This window comes from Sphaeramia orbicularis, chromosome 7 (assembly GCF_902148855.1).
Source record: "Sphaeramia orbicularis chromosome 7, fSphaOr1.1, whole genome shotgun sequence".
Classification (NCBI taxonomy): Eukaryota; Metazoa; Chordata; class Actinopteri; order Kurtiformes; family Apogonidae; genus Sphaeramia; species Sphaeramia orbicularis.
The window spans coordinates 29,595,652-29,617,871 of NC_043963.1; the positions used below are offsets into that span (position 1 = coordinate 29,595,652).

The 22,220-nt window shown below is 39.4% G+C and overlaps 1 protein-coding gene across 1 annotated transcript; it reads left to right on the forward strand.

Moving 5' to 3' along the window:
* The first annotated feature begins 14 nt into the window (after positions 1-14).
* ift122 (intraflagellar transport 122 homolog (Chlamydomonas)) lies at positions 15-22,201 on the forward strand. The gene is made up of 29 exons (XM_030137708.1): positions 15-177; positions 1,598-1,664; positions 1,751-1,835; positions 1,909-1,987; positions 2,082-2,158; positions 2,251-2,317; positions 2,406-2,552; positions 3,305-3,380; positions 5,039-5,230; positions 5,655-5,793; positions 6,507-6,709; positions 7,663-7,800; positions 8,010-8,174; positions 8,348-8,545; positions 8,804-8,944; positions 9,365-9,418; positions 10,020-10,181; positions 10,990-11,156; positions 12,097-12,268; positions 13,586-13,688; positions 16,568-16,708; positions 16,830-16,927; positions 18,003-18,103; positions 19,197-19,362; positions 19,469-19,586; positions 19,674-19,802; positions 20,976-21,052; positions 21,179-21,343; positions 21,534-22,201. The coding sequence occupies exons 1-29, from the start codon at positions 134-136 to the stop codon at positions 21,618-21,620; spliced, it is 3,558 nt and encodes a 1,185-aa protein (XP_029993568.1). The 5' UTR covers positions 15-133; the 3' UTR covers positions 21,621-22,201.
* The last annotated feature ends 19 nt before the right edge of the window (positions 22,202-22,220 follow it).

Here is a 22,220-nt window from a genome sequence, read left to right on the forward strand (position 1 = left end):
GATGTACGATCGGAGTCTGCGCAGTGAGAACAAATCATGTCAACGGAGCTTAGTATGAAAAATTAACTGCACGAGCAGCAATAACCCGTCGATTAAAAACCTCAGCGCCCCTATGTACCGCTAAAACGTGGCAATGAGAGCCGTTTTAACATGGAAAGAAACTGTCCGTGACCAGTGGTGAGAGTCCTTCATATGTTATGTTTACGTTGTCAGCATAGGCCAGACGCAGGGATGTACCGCTAGGTGGTTAGCAACGGTGGTTGCTATGTAAACTTGTGTTAGCTAGTTAGCTAGCTATTTAGCATTAGCTCTTGACCAATTACGTTTTTTGTTCAGAATTGGTTGAAATACTGAAACGGGATCATAGTTATCGTCTTTGATTTGTTTGTAATGTATTTATGTTCCTGTCAGCAAAATTTCAGCTCATGTGTAACACGCAGCAACGCGATATATTGTTAGCTCGTTAGCTGTCGGTGACATGTTTGGTCGGGGTTATGTCATATCTCTGAGAAAATGCATAATGTTTAAGACATGTACTTATTACATACTAACCTAAAAGGTTTACTCTATTTAGTAGCATACTCTGCAACATTTCACCAATACTGATTCCGCTGCTGCAACGAAGTGATGCATGATTTACCAAAGCGTTTTATCATAACTTATTCTTTGGTTTTGTCATTCTGCCATGTCCAAGACCAAACAATACACCATTTCAGTATCCCTGTTAACCCATAAAGACCCAGTGTTACTTTTGTGACAGTTCCCATATGATTTTTTCTCCTCTAAATTTACAATTTCTTAAGGGATTTGTCACCATTCATCATAATATTATCCTCTGTGTTTTGCATTGTTTCAGTGAAAATCATGTATGTTGTTATATTTAATTCACTGGTTATGTAGATGTTCATAAAAGGTCAGATTAAAGTTGAGGGTTATTATATCAGAAACAGAGAAAACTGAAGAAAAAAGTGACTTTTTCAGTAAAATCTCTCATTAACTGAACTTAAACCAAGTGTCTCCATCCACTGTTGTTTATCAACTCCATGGGTTTTTACTGGTGAATCAGTGTTGCAGAAGATGACAGTGTTTCTATGTTCACTACGGAGCCTCTGAATGTCCAAATGGGTCACATCTGATGACCATGAAAACATAACAAACTGTATTGTACACTAATTATTTACATGTATTGATAGGATTAGTGGATCAACAGGGATTAAACAGTTTAAGTCAGTAGATGGCTTTGGATGCCGGTGGATGTTTGGGTTTTTATGGGTTAATGTGCAAATTGTTTTTACAGTTAAGACATCAGTGATATGGTTTTCCAGAGCCCAAAGTGAAATCTCCAACCAACTTGTTCTCATAACCATCCATTCAAAGCATGCTTTCCCTCATTTCAGTGGCATATTGAGTCATATTTATTTGTGAGTTCTGGGAGCTCTAACACTGTCAGCTGTATATCATTCTGTATATCTATAAATCCAGCAAAACCTAAGGTCAAAGTTTGCTCTTTCAACAAGAAATCTGAGGTTTGAACTGTTGCTGATTGTTATCTGTCGTCTGTCAACAGTCCAATAAACAGATTTTTTCTGTGTTGCAGTGTTTATGACCTTGCTTTCAAACCAGATGGCACTCAACTCATTGTTGCGGCAGGACTTCGTGTTCTCGTAAGATTTGCTCAGTTTTTATAGTCATTTTGGCAAGGCCATGTACCTAAAATATAACTGTCTGATATGTAATATTTTTGTTGCAGGTTTTTGACACCATAGATGGAACTATTCAGCAGCCTCTGAAGGGACACAAAGACATAGTTTATTGTGTGGCATATGCCAAAGATGGTATTAAACCTTCTATTCCTTCACCACACATTATCATCGCTGTAATGATGCTAACTGTTGCATTTCCTTGCAGGTAAACGGTTTGCCTCAGGATCAGCAGATAAAAGCATCATCATTTGGACATCCAAACTTGAGGGTATTTTAAAATACACGTAGGTGGTATTTCTGTATTTGATTTTAGGTTATCCGCTACAGTGAGTGTTTCTCTGTCACCCTAAATTAATGAGTTCATCTGTGTATTTGTAGTCACAATGACTCTATCCAGTGCCTTGCATACAACCCTGTCACTCATCAACTTGCCTCCTGCTCTTCTGGGGATTTTGGTGAGTGTAATACAGGTCATCAAATCTACGCAGCTATTTTTATGGAGACTTACACAGAAAAGTGATCATCTAAATAATTCTTATGATTTTAGGTCTGTGGTCACCAGAGCAAAAGTCTGTAAATAAACATAAAGTGAGCAGCAAAATAACATGTTGTGGGTAAGTAAAAATAGCTGGGGCTGTAACTATCAGTGACTTTCCTTCATTTGACTATACTTTTTTTTTTAAAGCTATTATTTGATTTCAGGTGGACAAATGATGGTCAGTACCTTGCCCTTGGAATGATGAATGGGGTAGTGAGCATTCGGAACAAGAATGGAGAGGAAAAGGTCAAGATAGAGCGTCCAGGAGGCTCATCTTCTCCTATCTGGTCCATAGCCTGGAACCCTTCGAAGTTAGTCCCATTTAATCACTGTACCATAGAGTTCTCAGTGAAGGAATATGCTGCAACTTCATACTTTATAACTTTTAATTTCTTTCTTTACCTAATATTTTTCCCACTGTCCATACATGTAATTTCAAAGGGCATTATTACAGTAAGGGTATGTTTTGTGTAGTGCCAGCAGGGGGCAGTGGTTAACCATGGCTCGCTTTAGCTGCCTGTGTAAAAGTGGGAGCATAATGGTGCCTTGGCAGAGGTGTTTCTGCTCCATGATTCCCCCTGAAGCCAAAACCAGGAACTTAGCGGTAGCCACAGTTGAGTTATTGAAAGAAACGCAGACAGAACAGTGGGAAATCACATAGTATAAAGATTAAACAGACCCACTGCTGTGGTATGAGAATGAAATGAAAAGATCTATCAGATAAGTTTATAAAGGCACTTAATGCAATACAACTGTCATAGGAAAAGGTATGATTTACCTGCCTCTTTATTCGTCAGAGAATGAGGTCAGTCAGAGTATAGTGTGTTTAAAGTTTCCACAGTATCAGAATGTTGCATTAAAGAATTTTATTAATAGATAAATGAATACAAGGACATAAAATACATACACCATGTATTTACACAGTCCTGGTGGTCCTCTTAGCAAATACATAGGAGCTGAATATTTGTCACCTAGTAGAAGAGTGGTCTTTAACTCCTAAAGCTTATTGTTTGTCCTATCCTGAATTTGTTAACACTGTGATCCTTCTGTTGTGTTTTCCCAGGGATGAGCACAATGACATCTTGGCTGTGGCAGACTGGGGTCAGAAGCTGTCCTTTTATCAGCTTAGTGGAAAGCAGGTTAATATCACAACTCAGATCAACAAGTAGACCTGGACTTTTAAATGTCTAACTAGGTAAAGGAAACATGGGGAATTGTTCAGTTCTGTACAGATATATTAAGTGTCATTAGTAGGGATGTCATCGTACACTAAAGTCATGGTTCATGTTAAAATACAATACAGTAAGATATGGAAAAAGCAACAAAAGAAAATCTCAAACGTAAATACCTTAGTTTCTTTTCATATATTTTGAAGACAGTGTTGTGCAATATACTTCTTTGCTACTTGCTGCTACCTGCACAGACCGGTGGCAGAAACCCAGCAGAAACAAATGAAAGGTACTGGACTAGATTTATGAAATAAGGAATAAAAATGTTGTGTTTTGCTGTTGGATGTCAGAATAGGAAAATAAGTAGAGATGATATTCAGCTTTACTTAATACCTTTGTTGAAGACACTGTTTAAAGTTAAACATGGACATTAACCAGACAGACTGGACTGGACTGGACCCAGCAGGACACTCTGGAGCACTACATGAGACACTACACACTGAACGAACTGAACACTGAACTGAAAGCAACTGAATGACAGAGTCAGTCATTACAGAACACAGTGAACCATCTGTATCCAGCTCTGGTCATGTCTGTTTAAGTCATTAAATACAATCACTAATCAGGGAACTTATAACCAGCCCCTCCTTTACAAATGTATTTAATGCTATATTTGTACTTAGAAGCCACTGCTTACCTGGTACTTTCAGAGCACCTGTGAATGTAGTTTAATTTCTTTCCTTGTAAACATCCATAAAGTTTGGTAAACGTTACACTCTCAGCTTGACAGGTACTGTCATGCCTATACTGTGTACTAAACCACGTGGACAAATTCAGATACTATGACACCTTTATTCATGAGAATACCAAAGGTTTGTTTTGTTTTTAAAAGAGTATGTAGTTGATTAAAGAATACTAGTTTTGCTTAACATGGCAAATGACAACCAAATAAAGCATTCTTAGTTATTTTGGATTTTCTATCAGTTGCTATAGCAATGAGAAACAAGAGTAATTTTCCTACTCTGTACAAAATATGTATAGAAATGGGAACGTCCAGCCTTTATTAACTTTAAGACCTATGTTTCCTGTTGCAATCAGACTGTCAGAGTTTGTGTAATCATAACAGCACAGTGGAAGTGATCCTGCTATGCTTAAATGGCGCCCTCACTATCCCTCCTTCCTTGCTAATACCCTTTGGGCATTAAGGTAATTATAGCCAAATATGCACCGTTCTTCACTCTGCCATTATGCCTTAGGCTCGTATTTTGTCATCAGCCTATTTATCTATTTAATTGAACATTCTGTTTTGATTACGACACCAATGAACCAATAAAACTAGATTGTCAGGCAACTTTTTTTCTAGAGTGAGAAGAAACAGATGCTTAGAGTTTGGGGCCTGATATGATGCTGTGCAAATGGACTTTGAACCCAAACACAGTAAAGGCTTTTTAAAGCAGAAAAGGTTTTCTTTTCATCGAACACCCAAAGGGGTATTTGACTGTACTGAAGACTTTGATGTGTGTCAGCCCAGACAGCAAAAAGTTTTGGCTAAAGACCCTGGGCTATAAATATGAAGAGTACTTGTTTTAATCTTGTTTTATTGTCTCTTCTTTCTTTGTCCTGCTCAGATTGGAAAAGACAGGACTCTCACCTATGACCCTTGTTGCGTCAGCTACTTCTCCAAGGGCGAGTATATAGTCATGGGTGGTTCTGACAAACAGGCCTCCCTTTATACTAAAGATGGAGTGCGGCTGGGTACCATTGGAGAGCAGAATTCCTTGGTGTGGACGTGCGGGGTTAAGCCTGATTCCAACTTTGTGGTAGGTCCAAAGCTTTTTAAAACATGTGTCCAGAGAAGATCCAGACCTTAAACAATAGTGTGTCAGAGTAAAAGAAGCGAAAGACAAATTTAATGTTGTTCAGTAAAAAAATGAACTTCATGAACTCCAACCTGACACTCAAATGATAGCATGCATGTGAGACAGTTTCTTTACCTGATAAAATAACACCTCTTTAGCTGACATGATAACAAGTCATTTTGTTGTACAGTAACACTACTGAGCTTTCCCTTTCACTATATTTAACTGAAAGTCATGAGGCAAACGTTGGACAAATGGTTGTTGGCAGATCCTCTCAGTTTTTTACTGTGTCGATGCTTTACCAACAGGAACATTTTCCCACTCTCGCAGTCTTTTCTTAGAAGTGTTAATAGGATGTACTGCTACATTTTTGTCTCTTATCTAGGTGTTGGGCTGCCAGGATGGGACCATCACCTGCTACCAACTTATCTTCAGTACAGTTCATGGCCTCTACAAAGACCGCTATGCGTACAGAGACAGCATGACTGACGTCATTGTTCAGCATCTTATTACTGAACAAAAAGGTGTGATTTTTCTTTTGCAACAAGTCGTTGAGTTTATGCTAAAGCACGTATACTGATGTCATTCTGTATAATAGGTTACATGTTGCTTAAAGAATCACAGTTAATGACGTGATATTTATTTAACACATTCTTTAACACCTTCAAAAATAAATTAATAATATAAAATAATTATGAGAAGTACACAACACATTTTATTATGTATGTATATAGCTGTATCGACTGTAATCAAATGATATTAACAGTGTAGGCAGGGGAAAAAAATTGATTTCGAGCAGTCAAATGTCTGTATTTGGTATTTGAATGTGCACTGTCTATGATTTAGGGGAGTCTAATTGCAGAAATGGAACATGATATGAATAATTATGTATTCATTAGTGCATAATCACCTGAAAATAAGAATTGTTGTGTTTTTGTTACCTTACAGGAGCCTTACAGAGCCCTGTCTGCCATGTTGTATAGCTATGTTTCTATAGTAGCACATAGTAGATAAATAAAACAGCAATTTTCATGTTTTTAGCATGTTTAGGTAATTTGATTATAGTCTGCTGCCTCACCACTAGATGCCATTGAATCTTTGTAATGCACTTTTAATTTCTTAATTGCCTAGGAAATGTTGACGGCATATTTGGGATTGTAAGAATTAGCCAAAATAAGGCTCATTCTTGAAGATACTGTATATTACCTTAGTTATTAACTCTTGCCTTTTTACTCAGTGAGGATTAAGTGTCGAGAACTGGTGAAGAAGATTGCCATATACAGAAACCGTCTTGCCATCCAGCTGCCTGAGAAGATCCTGATCTATGAGCTCTACTCAGATGATTCCTCAGACATGCACTACCGCATCAAGGAGAAAATATGCAGGAAGTTCGAATGCAACTTGTTGGTTGTCTGCTCTCAGCATATCATCCTGTGTCAGGTGAGAGAAAACAGAAATGGGTTTCTTTGCAGTGAGATCTATAAAAATAAGAAAAAAATCAATCATTTGTTTAAACTTGCTTAGTCATGTCCTTTGCTTGCAGTCTTCAAATGCATTGTATTTTGTGCATATTTTCCTTCATTATAAGACAAACAGATTTTCCTCTGTTGTTTTTATGACTAAAGTCCACTGTCCAGTATTGTTCTGTGTATATCACACTAATGAGCATTTGACAGATTGGAGACACTTAGGCACTATAAACATCAATGAATCAGTGTTTAAACATTCACTAAACAGCTCAGAGAAAAAAAACGATATTATCATGAAATAGCTGCTTTCCCAGATGTTTCTGCCTACACTATGGTTGGAAAAAGACACCAGCTGTGCATGTGCTCTGCAGGCTTCGTCTCTCTCCCTTCTCAAACCCTTTCAAGCTAGATAAAGTAAGACAGTTGAATGAAGGGGAAGGACCACAGTCTGTGGAACCAGAGGGTGTCTCTCGGGGCTTTTCTCTCCTTCTTGTCTGTATGTGTTTGACAGAGGCTGGTAGGGAAGAGGAGCAGCCATAACACACAGGTTATTTCTTTCTAAATCTGTCTATGTGTGACAGAGGTGCTTCAGATCTCCCGTTAATAGGTGTGCTTGTGTTTCATGCCCCAGACAGCTTTTAGACTATATTAATGGAGTGTGCATTTATGGGGTCTGTATGTCTGTGTCAGATCCAATCATTATTTATCTTTATGGTATTAAAGTAATTATCAGTGTTTAAAAGTATAGGAGAGTAATGTGTTAAGATTTGTTAGACATTTATAAATATCTCACCATGTGGTAAATGGTAAGATTAATAGACTGTTAAATGATAAAACAGACCAATTTGATGATACTGAACAAGTGAATGTTCCCTTTACTCAATGTATCCATGGTCTTACCTTTCTTTCTCTGATGTTATGCAGGAAAAGAGACTTCAGTGTCTGTCCTTTACCAGTGTCAGAGAAAAAGAATGGGTGATGGAGTCTCTAATTCGCTACATCAAAGTCATCGGTGGCCCGCCAGGAAGAGAGGGCCTTCTTGTCGGGTTAAAGAACGGTGCTGTGAGTGTTTGGGAATTGGAACAGAAAAAACATCTTTCTTCTTAAAAAAGAATAGATTTATTTTTAATGAGGCTGTGACCATAGGAAGACACTCCTGTGTATTTTCGATCCTTGTTATATTACAGTTTATGACTAGATTCATGTAGTGCCGTCGCTAAAGACTTCTTTTGATTTTTGTTTTGCTTTTTGTCGTTGTTTTTCCGCTATAGATTCTGAAGATATTCGTTGACAACCCATTTCCCATCACGCTGCTCAAGTTGTCAACGTCAGTGCGCTGCCTGGACATGAGTGCCTCACGCAATAAGCTGGCTGTGGTGGATGAACACAACACTCTGCTGGTCTATGATATCAATAATAAAGAACTACTTTTTCAGGTCAGTAGTTTTTGAAAGGCTAAAGAGCACCAGTAGAAATTCATTCACAAAAAATGAATGTGCATGTTAAAGTGCTGTTCCTGGGTGCATATCCTCATGTACTGGGCCTGGTTTGTGTTTAACACTTTTAAACCTAATTTTCCTCCTCTCTCTCTCTCTGTCTTTCCCTGCAGGAGCCTAATGCTAACAGTGTGGCCTGGAACACCCAATGTGAGGATATGCTGTGCTTCTCAGGCAATGGTTACCTCAACATCAAGGCTAGCAACTTTCCTGTGCACCAGCAGAAAATGCAAGGCTTTATGGTCGGCTACAATGGCTCTAAGATCTTCTGTCTCCATGTCTATTCCATGTCTGCGGTGGAAGTGCCCCAGGTAGGTATATTGACAGCTAATCTATGGACATTATAAATAACAACTAACTTTTAATTCGATGGTAAAGGTTAGTCTGTGGCACATCATTGTTATCATTTATCTAGGGCTATTTTCTTACCACGAAGACAAAAAAAAGTAAAGGTTTTTCATAAAGAATTCATAAAGATAAGCGTGTATTTAGGATCATTGTGAAGGTGGTCCTGATTTTATTTAATCATTATTTTGCTCCTGTTTTCACTTTGTAAATGCCCTTCACAGTCAGCGCCCATGTACCAGTACCTGGAGAGGAAGATGTTTAAGGAGGCCTACCAGATCGCCTGTCTGGGTGTGACAGACAGTGACTGGAGGGATTTAGCCACAGAAGCCCTGGAGGGACTTGACTTTGATACTGCCAAAAAGGTCAGTCGAAGTACACGAATCATACTGATGAGCAGAGTCTTAGTCGCTCATTTTCCTATGCTAAAAAAGGTAAACAGAGAATCAGCGTAGCTTGTTATACATGGCAGTTTGATGCCAGGTTTGTTTAAACTGTTACACATTTCTGTCTTCTCTTGTCTTTTTATTTATTTTCATATATAAAAAGACAGTAAGGTTTTAAAAATATTGCTCATTATGCAAAAGTTGGAAACCAAAAATGGCCTATGAAGATACCTATCAAAGACTGTGTGATCATCAAAGTTTCAAGACGAGGCAGTAATATAAAATTGATAGCAATTTATAATTTACAAGTTGAGATGCGTTACAAAGAAATGTGTTATAAATTTAATTAAAGTCCCTCTTAGATGTTTTTGATGGTGTTTTCTCTTTTTGTATGTTCAGGCCTTCATCAGAATAAGGGATCTGCGCTACCTGGAGCTCATCAATAGTATCGAGGTAAAAACATACAGTGTTCTTCATAAGGAAAATATAAAATCTACTCCTGTAACTTGACTAAAGCCAACACATAATTTCTTCTCTGTCTAAAATCATGCGGCTGACATCATCAGTACTAGACAGACATGGGGGAGATAGAGACCGAGCCAATCACAATTATCATTGTCATCATACATGTAATTGCTAGGTTTCATTCTGGGCTGCACTTCAAACTCTTAAACAAGGGAGGAACCTGTATCCTGAATGACTTTCTCAGATTTCTTCCAAATACGCAAACAGTCCTACTCTACACACTTAAAAACACACATATTTCTGAACTATATGCAAGAAGGTCAGAGGAAAGTCTTTTGGAAAAAGGAATGACCGTCATTGAATGTGCTTTTTTAATTTAAGTCTGTGTTTGTTCAATAACTCATGTCCGGTGTAACAAGACTTTGAAGGAGGTTTTGATCTACTGTGCCAAAGGTTGCTTCAGAACTGTGTTGTTGACTCACTGATGTTTGTGTGTCAATGCATAGTCATAAATGTTGAGTGTGTGTGTGTATGCATATGAGTGTTTATCTCTGCACACATGCCTGTGTTTCTGTTGACTGACTTGCAGGAGAGGAAGAAGCGGGGTGAGAACGACAATGAGTTGTTCCTGGCAGACGTCTATGCCTACCAGGGGAAATTCCATGAGGCAGCCAAGCTCTACAAACGTACTGGCCAAGAATCCAGAGCCCTTAGCATGTACACGGACCTGCGTATGTTCGAATACGCAAAGGTGATTAAATCATCAATAGACAAAACACACATACACATAAAACATACCTTTGTATCAATACAGGCAGAAAAGACCTGCAGAACATTGTATGTTTTCAGGGTGTAGAACATATGTTTTTCTTCATCATGTGCAGTTATGCCAAGTTGGGGCCCTGCACTCTGTTCATAAAGCCCCCCTTTATCGTCTGTCTTTCATCTCCTCATATATCACTAGAAGCTCCATGTATATCATCTGATCACACACTTTTGCACACATATCTGTACAACATAAGGTCAGTATACACACACTGCTACATTTGGAAATGGAGCAAAGTGAAGAGCAACACGGCAAGCGTCTGCTTACATGCATACTTTGATGAGAAGGTCAGTCGGAGTTGGATAAATTCATGCTTTATTATGTTTACATATGGGTGTGCACTTTGATCAGCAACATTACATTCAGATAGCTGAAGCAGATGACACAGTCATGACTAGTTTGTGTATATTTGTGTGCGAGTGGGTATCAGACTATGTATGTTTGATGTGGCTGCTGTATATTTATGTGACTGTGTGGCCATCTGGTCCCACAGGCTGTTTGTTTTAGGTAGGATGGACACAGGGGAAGGCCTTCTAGCTGCTTGTGGTTTATGTGACTTCCTTTTCTATTGGCCTTGACCCACATGGTTCTGTCTGTCTGAGATCGACTTCCTCTCACTCTCCCTCCACAAGACAAATTATATGTCTAATATCTCTGTTGACATGTTTGTAAATGCTGTTATTTATTACTTCTAAGTAAGTTTGTAATTCATGTTTTCCCGTTTCCTTTGTAGGAATTTGTTGGAGCGACAGACCCGAAGAGCACTCGAATCCTGATGACCAAACAGGCAGACTGGGCAAAAAGTAGTAAAGAGCCCCGAGCAGCAGCAGAGATGTACCTGTCAGCAGGAGAACATCTCAAAGCCATAGACATTATAGGCGAGCACGGCTGGGCAGACATGTAAGTGTTACTCACATACTCACTTTCAACATTTTTGACCTTTTAGAAGCTTTGACAAAAGAGCCTGTGTAGAACTGAGAGCATTATCTCACCTTCTTACCTCATTCACTTTTTTTTAACAGTGACTTAGTATCAACTCAGTGCCATTCATCCTTTTTCAGACACTATTGTTCTATTGGAAAATGACATGTAGAAAATAGTCTGACACTGATGGAACTCCCAGTCCTTTGTTTGAAGGTTTGACAGTTTTATTCTCACAAACACTGACTCAATACTAGGACTATCACAATCACAATATTTTATATTCTTTTCAGTAAGAGGAGGCGTGAGAGCTTGGGAGAGTTTCTGGGCCAGGTATAAACTCTGAAACAGAGTCAACAGCTGATCCACCCTTGAGTCTGTCACAGATATAGACTTTAGCCAGCTGAGATTTTACAAATTTAAATCTAATATTACTCATATCCGGAACATATGTTTCTCACACACAAGATCAATATTAAAAGATGCCTTTGACATGCCTAGTGAAAGCCATGACAGCTGATAAAATAAGTAGAGAACACATGCCCAATATATACTCTTTCATGTACAACTGAAGAGAAATGAGCCATGGGAAAGTTTTGTGTGAGGGTGGGGTTTTTTGTAATCAGGCAAACTGATAAGAAAGTGTCTGGTGGTCGTATCAGAGCTCCCTGCTGACTCATCTGACCCATTGTCTGAATGCTATAAGCCTCCTGTGGTCCTGCCAGTGGGTCAACAAAACAGGCACTGCAGCTGAATAGGGCTTTTTACTCTGAATCACATTCAGCCCATGAGTCTGACAGGTTCACAGTGACATAATAGGTCACGTAATGACTCTGCAGAACCCCATTGAGAATTTATGTGTGTTCATCCTCACATGTTCCCTTCATACAAGTGTGCTCCTTTCTCTCCTTTCAACCAGGCTAATCGACATAGCTCGCAAGTTGGACAAGGCCGAACGAGAACCACTGGCAAAATGTGCGTTCTACTTCAAGAAGCTGAAACACCATGGCTATGCCTCAGAGACCTTCTCCAAGATGGGAGACTTACAGGCTCTGGTGCAGCTGCATGTGGAAACCCGCCACTGGGACGAGGTCTGACACACTTATGCACATGAGAGGCACACCTGCACAGCTCATCATGACTTATATAGAGTCTCCAGAGACTATAATATAAATATAATGCAAGCCACATAGGTCTGTGCTAAATAAACTGCTGTGGTGCTTAGAAAGACATATTATAAACCACAAAACAAACTGCAAATGTCCATGGAGTGTTCAGTTTTTGCAAGGATCTGCAGAAAAGTACTCTGTAGTTGTTAAAGTAACCACAGCTGAATGCAGACAATAAGACAGTACATCTGCCTAATTTCCCTGTACACTAACAAACTGAAACCATGCACACATACTCCTCTGATAATCATCCAGCTTTGGCTTTTTATTTGAATCCATGCCCACTTAATGATTAGAGAGTGAGAGGCACAAAATTCTCTGTTGCAGTATCAACTTAAAGCTGTACATTGCTTCCAACCAAATTCCTATATCAGAATGGATTGTGCTGCTCAGACAAGAAAAAAAATTGCATTTCTTTAATCCATCTGTAGCCTTTAATCGAGTTAAAGGCGTTACAGAAATGCACATTGGTAATTTGTATGCTGAAACAGAAGAGCCAAAAACAGAACATCAGATCCTGATCACATAGTTGTGCTTTAGTGTCAGAGGAAGTCTTCCTGGATTTAATCCTGAAAGAAAAAAAGAAATGACAGAGGGAGGGATTTAGAGGGTTGGAGAATTGTTAGGCTTTATGTGCTTCACAGGGGGAGGTGGACACCAAGGACAGTGAGAGCCCAGACAGGGTTTCAGCCTTGGCCATATGGATGCTATTCACTGCACCAACTATTTTCTAAATCAAAGTATTTTGTTGAAAGGCTTCGGAACCACAGACTAGGGACATAAAAACATTCTTTACTGTGTGGTATGACTGGTGTGTGTTTCTTGGCTGAGGTCTTGCCACAGGACATTTACATTAATCCGTCACCATGACAAGCAAATACAGTATGTGTCCGTGGGGCTCTACAATGGCTCTTTTACCTTGTCATTCAAAACGCCATTGGACAGCAGTTATAGTTGTAATTGAGTGTGAAAGCAGCTGAGCTCATATCATTTCCTTTGTGCTGAACTAATTAATAATACTGTAGAATGGCTTTGACTGGAAGTAATATGTTTCTCTTTGTATAATGTGCAGTAACTCCAAAGTCCCTAATCACCATAGGTCAGTTCTAATTTCGCAGGGCAGTCTGACTCTGTTTTCTCTTCTTAAAGTTATTGCAACTGATAAAACCTCATGTCAGCTGGTCCATTATACAGTATCTTAACATCTGTTGGTTTGCCTTTCACCTGTCATTTTCTCAGGCCTTCTCACTGGTGGAGAAACACCCCCAGTTCAAAAATGACGTCTATGTTCCCTATGCCCAGTGGTTAGCTGAGAATGACCGCTTCGAGGAGGCACAGAAATGTGAGTGTGCAGCACCACACCATCAATTTTAGCCTTCCTGTCCTATACTGGACACTCTAATGTATATTCACATGCTCTCTTGAAATATATGTTTTCAGGACTATTGCAGGGAATGTGAAAGTCTAGCACAACAGCCAGTGTTTACATATGGAAGTGATAAAGCGTCACCGGCTCTGGACCCAGACATTTTTCACTACTTCCTTAAGATTCTCTGTATCCACTGTAAAACATGATCCTCTTTGCTGGGGCATAGCAAAACAGAGCCGCACTGCCTGTTAACTGAATGACATGCATGTATGCCTCTAATCACCAGTACTACAAGCAGCTCTGATGATGATTACCAACTGTAACCATAGTTATAATCAGCTCATAGATTTATAATTATGATCTCAGCAGGCATATTTCCTCCTCTACATAATCTTCCTCAGCCTGTCTCGGCATGGAATACATGACTGAACAAGCCTGATTGTATTGGAGCTTGCTCATGGTCATGCATTTTGCTGATTGTGTGTATTTTAGTCAGGCAGTGACATAGTATTGTATTACTAGTGATTGCAATTGAGTCTAGGTTTTTGGCTTGTCTTCTGTCCACTCCTCTAGTGCTTTTCAGTAACAGCTTTTCAAATAGTTAACATTAGGCTGATATGGTTGCGTACCTTTTGGGGGCCTTCAGATGTAGTTCAGTTAATATCTAAAAGGGATAACGGACCTCCAGGATGCTTCTGCGAATAACTGCAGTCACAGCATTTTGTTTTCATAGAAAAAGTGCTTTCCTTTTTAAATATTTTCGTGTTTTTCAGTTACTTTAAAAACCAATGGTTATTTGTACCTCAAGGTCGCTCCACAGCTTCCATCCTCATCTTTGGTTACTAGATCAGAGTCAGAACCTTCATAGACCAGAAATCTGGTTTCATTTAATTATTTGACACATTATAATACAGATGTCATTGTATAAACCTAAATATCAGGAGTTTAATACTTAGTGTTGGTAACAAGCTAAATGTTTTTCATCAGTGTCTCCTTGTTGCTGTACACCTTGATGATACATAGCGTTAGCTTCATAGCATAATTGCTTAAGTCATATTTTTGGCCAAATTGTGATATCTGCTTAAAATTAAGTAGCAGTGTTTGTAGTGGTATCACAATTTGGCCAAAAATATGACTTAAGCAATTATGCTATGAGGCTAATGATAGTCCCCTAAAGATACAGTTATGTTATGCATAGGAAACAGCAAATTTCTATTCTACATGCAGCACTTATCGCACATGACAAGGAATCTAGTCATGATAGAAGGAGGGCATTGAGTTTAGATATTAAGGAAGATATTGGAGAAGATGAGTGGGCAACAGCTTGTTTAAAAGCTCAATCACAAACTTTTAATACTGGAATGAAACTACTGCAGCATAAGTGGCTAATGAGGACATACATAACCCCTGAGAAACCCAATAAATGGTCCCCTGACATTCCAGATGCATGTGCGAAATGTTTGACTGACAAAGGTACTTTAATTCATTGTGTGCCGTTTTTTAAAAATTTGGTCAGCCGATGGCCAATATCTACAACTAATTTTTGAGGCCCATATTTAAGGCCACTTTTTTTTTTTTTTTTAAAGCAATTGAAACACTCACATAATTAAGATTTTTATGCAGCAATATAAATGAAATTATTGATACACATACACATAGTACTCTTTTAACATTTATTGAACTTCAAGTGCTGCCCACATAGGTGCCTGATCAAACATCTTATAACATTTTTACTACTGATCAAATATCGGCTTTCAAAAAAAACATTAAGGCCGATGGCTGATATTGAAAAAAATTCAATATGTTGGCCCGGCCGATATATCACCCTACCTCTCAAAAAAAACACCATAGTTTCTGCAGCTCCCTCCTCTCCGGCCAAATCCACTGACTAAATATAAAGACAGATGACCCGACAGTTTCAGGCTGTTAAAGAAATTGAAGCCCCTTTTCAGGCTTCCATGTAGAGTCACGCCCAGGTCCTGTCTGACAGAATCTGATCAACAATTGGTAATTACAGCTGTCAATCATGTATTTAACCCCTATACCTGTTGCAAAACACCTGTGATCTGCTGAAATCTGCACCCTGTGGTTCATTTTCTACTGTTTGAAAACACAGGCAAGGAGTAGATGCAGAAGTCTTGAGTCCTCTCAGACCGCTTGGATTACAGTATTCTGAAAGGCAGTTATAACATTTTTGCCCAGAGATACTGAAAAACAAGCACTGCAGCTTTAACCAATAGCAGCTGAACATGTTTTTTTTTTTATCCAGTTAAGCAGACTGATGAATATTTGCCACTAATATGTGCTGACCCCTACTGTGTTTGTTGGGCAAGAGTCATTGGTGGAGTCGACTTCCTAAAGCTGCTTCTAATTACATTCTGATAGGAACATGAAGTACAGCACTCATGTTTATTAGACCTCTAAAGTTAAACGTGCTTCAGTGTTTGATACTTAGGAGCCACATTCCTGTTTGGACAAGAGTTACGGCTATTTTTACGGGTAGAAAATAGGGAAACGTTGCTTGATTGAAGTGTAAATTGCTGTTGTATCCAGAAACAAAGTTTACAATAACCTACACATACCTAACTTTATTAGCTTGTGCTTGAAAACTTCTATAAGATCTAAAAGCACACTCTATATTGTAGTTCTTACCAAAGCCAAATTTTCACCACAGAAAAAGTAACTCATACTTAGTGTTTGATTGCAATATAATTTCTGGAAAATCCAGTGTAGAAAGTAGGATTGCCACTTGATTGGATTGCCACTTTAAATCAGCTTGGCCACTGTGCTAGACAGGTTTTGAAGGGTATATAACAATCCATCCTTCAGTGTTCTATTATGTACCATTGCAGCATTTCACAAAGCTGGGCAACAGAAAGAAGCTGTGAAAGTCCTGGAGCAACTTACCCACAATGCAGTGGTGGAGAACAGGTTCAACGATGCTGGGTATTATTACTGGATGGTGTCTATGCAGTGTCTGGACATAGCTCGAGGTAAGGTCTGCAGGGTCTTCCGTGCACTGATACACTATGTGAAACCAAAGGGTCAATGTGCACTTTTGTTTATGATCTACGACTTTATACATTTATTGTCTTGTGTGTTTGTCTGAACCAGAATGTGGAGATCAAACAGTTGAAATGCTGAAGAAGTTTGACCGTTTTCAACATCTTGCTGAGCTATACCATGTCTACCGCTCCATTCAGCGTTACACGGTGAGAACATGATACTTAGTCCTGTCCGTCTTAATTTTATGTAGCCAGGCTAAAAAAAAATGAGCAGAAAAACTTGATGATCATAAGGTACCCATTTCATTGGCTGTCAGATTGAAATTTCTCAGCTCTCTCTGCCTCTGTGGGCTGATTTCTGTTTGTGTACAAATCTTTTTTTTTTTTAGCTTGAAGTATACTGACAGCCCACCTTTTTTTCCATTTCTAATCAGCATCTGCGCTCAAATTTGACTAGACCTCTGAGTGAGCTTGACAAAACAAAATAAAGTGTGGTTCTGTAGATTTTGTCCAGCTAAAAACACAGAAATTTTGAAAAGCTTTGAGGTTTTTGGTTTAAGTAAACAAAATAGACCGCTAAAGAGGAATTTATTTAGCTTGATACAATACGGAAGCGTTGTGCATTTTATCTAGGAATAAAGTGACAGAGAAAATGTATTGGGACATGAAGTGCATTACTGATAGTAATGATAAGCCCCTCACAATCCAAGTGGTCCAACAACCTCTCTGACCCCTATCACTATGGTAACTAACTTAATTGATCATGATCACTGCCTCATCAGTGGTCTTGTGAAAGCCCCCAGCCCCTAACATACTTACAAATAAGCAATTTCTGGTTGTGAGCACTTTATGGGTGACCTGGCCTGTGTCAGTGTCTTCAGTTTGTTGTTTCAGCTTTCTGCTGAGCGTTGGTCACACCCATACAATACTGAGGCATCACTGTGATCCAGACCAGAGCAGGAAACCTCGATATCTCACTTTAACTCTCCTGGGCAGGAACTATAGATTTAACCTATCACTTAGAGCTAAAATACTGTGTTATTTATTGCTTTAGCTTTTTTCTTCTTTCCCTAAGAAATCAACTGGGCCATGCGCAGTGAATTTGGAATAAGGCCCTGGAGGTTCCAACTGCTTTCAAAATGAGTTAAAAGATTTAAAAAATCAGAAGGGGAAAGCGGCAAGTTTTTCATTAAATGTCAAAAATGCCCAAATTTGTATCTGAGATTTATTTTTTTTGTGTTTTTTATTTTGTAATTTAAATCCAATCTGGTTTTGTTTTTAGGATGAGCCCTTCAGTTCCCACATGCCAGAAACACTCTTCAACATCTGCAGGTTTCTCCTGAACAACCTCACCAAGGAAGTACCACCAGGCATTTCTAAAGTGTATCCTTCCATCTGAAAGAGTGCTCTTAATACTATATATGGAAAATATTTTTAGACAAATGGATTGTGAAGCATGACAGCGATGGTAAAGTGGTGTAAAAGTGATAAACTTAGGGAGAAAAAACTAGTGTCGGCACCACTGTAGAAACCATAGTGCTGCTGAGAAGGAGAAGAGAGGTGATGAGGAGGAGGAGGCAATGCCAACAAGATGCATGTTCCCCCTTATCTAAACAAATGCTTTGATTACTGAACTTTGTTCATATGTATACATAACCACACTACACAATATGCTTTAATTTGAACAAATACTCTCACAAAGACAGTCACACCCACAGACAAATCCATGTGGAAACACAGGGGAGACAGAGTATGAGGAAAGAAAAGCCTTGAATCAGGAAATCAGGCTGAGCAGCTGGGATCCTCTGTGGCCAAAATGAGATGCTCTAAAAACTTTGAACTTAGATTTATTGTCTTACAGGGCTAGGTTTGAACAATTAAATACATTGCCACAGAAAAACTCCACTAAAGTTACACAATAGGGGGACATGCATTTATCAATAGTTCCAGCAGTTGAACAGAACTGGGTGTGTGGGAGGAGCTGAAGAGCAGCTGAGTGGAGGGGAAAGAAGAGGAGTAGTGTTAAGTTTTAGGTGATGGAGGAGTGCCAGCGTAGAGCTGCTGCAGCTGCAACTCATTGACCTGTCATTTCCACTCTCAGCGATGCTCTCCCAACAATCTGTCTCCATATAAATACAAACAAGCAACACTCTCCCTCACTCAGACACAGAAACAGCCACACATGCTCCCATATGAGCAAACAAGCCCCAGATACAGTATCTAGACCAAAGACTACAGTATTACTGCTATATATGGAACTCAGCCAGTGTTGCTGGCTCAGCATGGGTATTGTACTACCCATTAAGAGACATGAGGGAATGTACCATTATACCTATTTTTAAATACAGAGTAGTATCATTTTTCCCACAAGATAAAAAAAAGGAAGGAGACCCTCAGTAATATTCTGTGTCCCATTTAAGACCTACAGATTGCTGGCCTCTCCTCTTACATGAGTTTTCCTTGACCTAATAATTAGTAACACCTTGTATGCACTAGCAAAGCAGAGTAGAAAACTGGGGGCGTACAAACTTGCCAGATATTCATATGAGAAGCTCCAGGAGCTGAGCATACCATCACGCTTCCAAGAGTCAATTGAACTGGGCAGTCTCACAATTCGTTCCAAGCCCTTCCATGACAGTGAGGTATGTTTACGGTTTGACAACAGGGCCCAGGATGATGCTGGGACTTTTCGGAAGTCCTCCTAAAGCTTAAATATTCATACACATGGTGATATTATGTTTACCTCAGGATCTGATCGAGGGTATGATGTGCTACCGCTGTTCCACCAACAACCCCCTGCTGAACAACCAGGGAAGCGTGTGCATCAACTGCCGCCAGCCTTTCATCTACTCTGCGTCGTCATATGGTCAGTGACACACAAATGTATAGTGCAGTAACTGTCAGAGACGAACCGTGTGCATGTTTTCAATGTAGCTCATCATGTTGTGTACAGAAGTGCTGCCGCTGGTGCAGTTCTACCTGGAGGAGGGCATCAGTGATGAAGAGGCCGTCTCTCTTATTGATCTGGAAGTTCCACATACAGATCAGAGGGAGGCACAGTGGCAGAATATGGACGACGGTGGTATCCTTTGATCACCTGCACATAATCACACAGACACACAATAACAGATGGTTCACATGCTGTGTGTATATGAATTATTAACGTCTCATTCTGTTTGGTCCTGTGAGTCTATATCTGTGCCCTTACACTCCGCCACATCATCCTCAAATTTAAGCATGGGACTCTCCTCTGCCTTGTGACAGCTCCAAGAAGCTGTTTAGTCTGCGTTGGCCTCGATTCTGTGCTGTTGGGTAAGCTGTCAGAGCTAAGTCATCTTAGCTCTTGAGCTAATAGGGTTAGCGAGGCTCTCCTGTCTCATCTTAATGACACTAACCCTCCAAGAGCCGTAGCCACAGCCCTAGTGCAGGGATTAACCTGCATTAGCCAGCAGACACTCAAGGGCACCGAGGCGTACTCTGTTCTTGCACATCCACGTCCTGACTGACAGGCAAGACTGATTGGCATTTTGAACACTTAGACTCTCAAAATACTGGAGGGGTTTTCCTGTTTTCAAGAGTAAATATGCTGGCAAAATGTGTTATTACTTAACAAGGAGGGGTGGGACAAAATATAGATGGCATATGTGGTACATGGAATTGTATGACATTTACAGTGTAAATCATAAGGCAAAAAAAAATTAATCTTTTAATAAAACATGCAGGCGCTCTAAACCCCTTAAAAAACAACTCCCTGTTAATATGGCATTACCAGAGTCACTGTTTCAATTCTGTTCAACTCACTTTAATTTATGTGTCGCCAAATCACAACAAAAAAAAAATCATCTTAAGGCGCTTAACATAGTAAGATCAAGACCTTACAATATTAAAGAGAAAAATATCCAATAAATCCCCCATGAGTATGCACTTGGCGGCTGTGGGAAGGAAAAACTCCTTTTAACAGAATGATGACACGCATGGACATGATGCAGTCAGTGTTTGTGTGTGTGAGATACTACATTCTATTTTTGGACATCATTCTTTTTCATTTGGCCAATTCTGTGAAAGACCACAATGTAGTGAATAAACAGTTTTTTTTTTTTGCTCCTTCAGGGGTATGTTTTTTCTTCCAGTTACGATTTTCACATTGCGAGTTACTCTGTGATTCCCATCCCTATTAACAAGGAATTAAAATGACATGGAATGTGTGAAATGGATGCATGTCTCAGGCCGCTTGTTCTTAACTAACACCAATTAGATCACCAGACTTTGAGGATGGATGACGGTTTTGATGAGATAGAGGAAGACCCGTTCACAGCCAAAATGAGCTTTGAGGTAAGGTGGGAAAGGACAGAAGAGATGAAGTCATTAATATTGTGGCAAATGTGTGAACCAGCTGGATAAGGTGAAAGGACAGGCTCCATAATAGAATGGGAACGTGTTCATGTGTGTGTTCAACAGCAGGGGGGCTCGAACTTTGTCCCCGTCAAGGTGAGTCGCTCAGTGCTACGCTCCATGAGCAGGAGGGACGTCCTGATCAAACGCTGGCCCCGGCCGCTCAAATGGGAATACTTCCGCTCCCTGCTGCCTGATGTGAGCATCACCATGTGCCCCACCTGCTTCAAGGTACAGTATTTATCAGACACATCAACACTGGAACCTGCTTTAAACCACACAGCACATTATATTTCTATCCCCTCTCTTTGAGAAACACTTTTTTTTTTGTTTCCTGTCATGATGCCTTTATCTATAGATAGCATCTTTTGAGGCCTGTTTATTCTGGGCTGTTCTAATGTTTCCTTTCATTTCCTTGTAGATGTTCCACAGTGAAGATTATGAGCTGCTGGTGCTTCAGCACAACTGTTGTCCTTACTGTCGCAGACCCATTGATGAACCAAACTGATTGAACTAGAGCAGCTATTTTTAATATTTCAGATTTGTATCCTCAAATTTTTGTGCTTTGAACATTTATGTCACGGTTGTCTTACTTCTGTTCTCTGACTGTAATATATATTTTTATATGCATAGACACTGTGGTATGTGCTCCCTTGCAAGTGTAGCCTTTTGTCCTCCAAGGATGAATGATTGAACTAATACCTGTAGTGTTTGTCATTACAGACTGTATGAAAAGTGCACCATCAGCCAATCAAGCCTACTGGATTATTGGGATCAGATTATCTAATGCTTTTACTGGTAACATCGTCACTTTAAAGGGATCATTAGTGCAAAGTGCATAAATTGTTATTAGAAAGTGACATTTATTTTGCCCTTTCAGTTAACATTTCTTATATGAGAATATAGTTCTTCACATAGACCTGATACATCCCTCAAGTGCATTCTGCAGATTTATACACAGACACTGGACTGTGTGTACATTTTAAACTGTCATCTGATGCTCTTGTCTTGAAAAGGTATTTTTTTTATACTTTAACAAGGTTTAATCAGGTCAAACCGAAATACTTTTCAATAAACAATTTTGCTATTCTTTTCTGAAGTGGGTTTT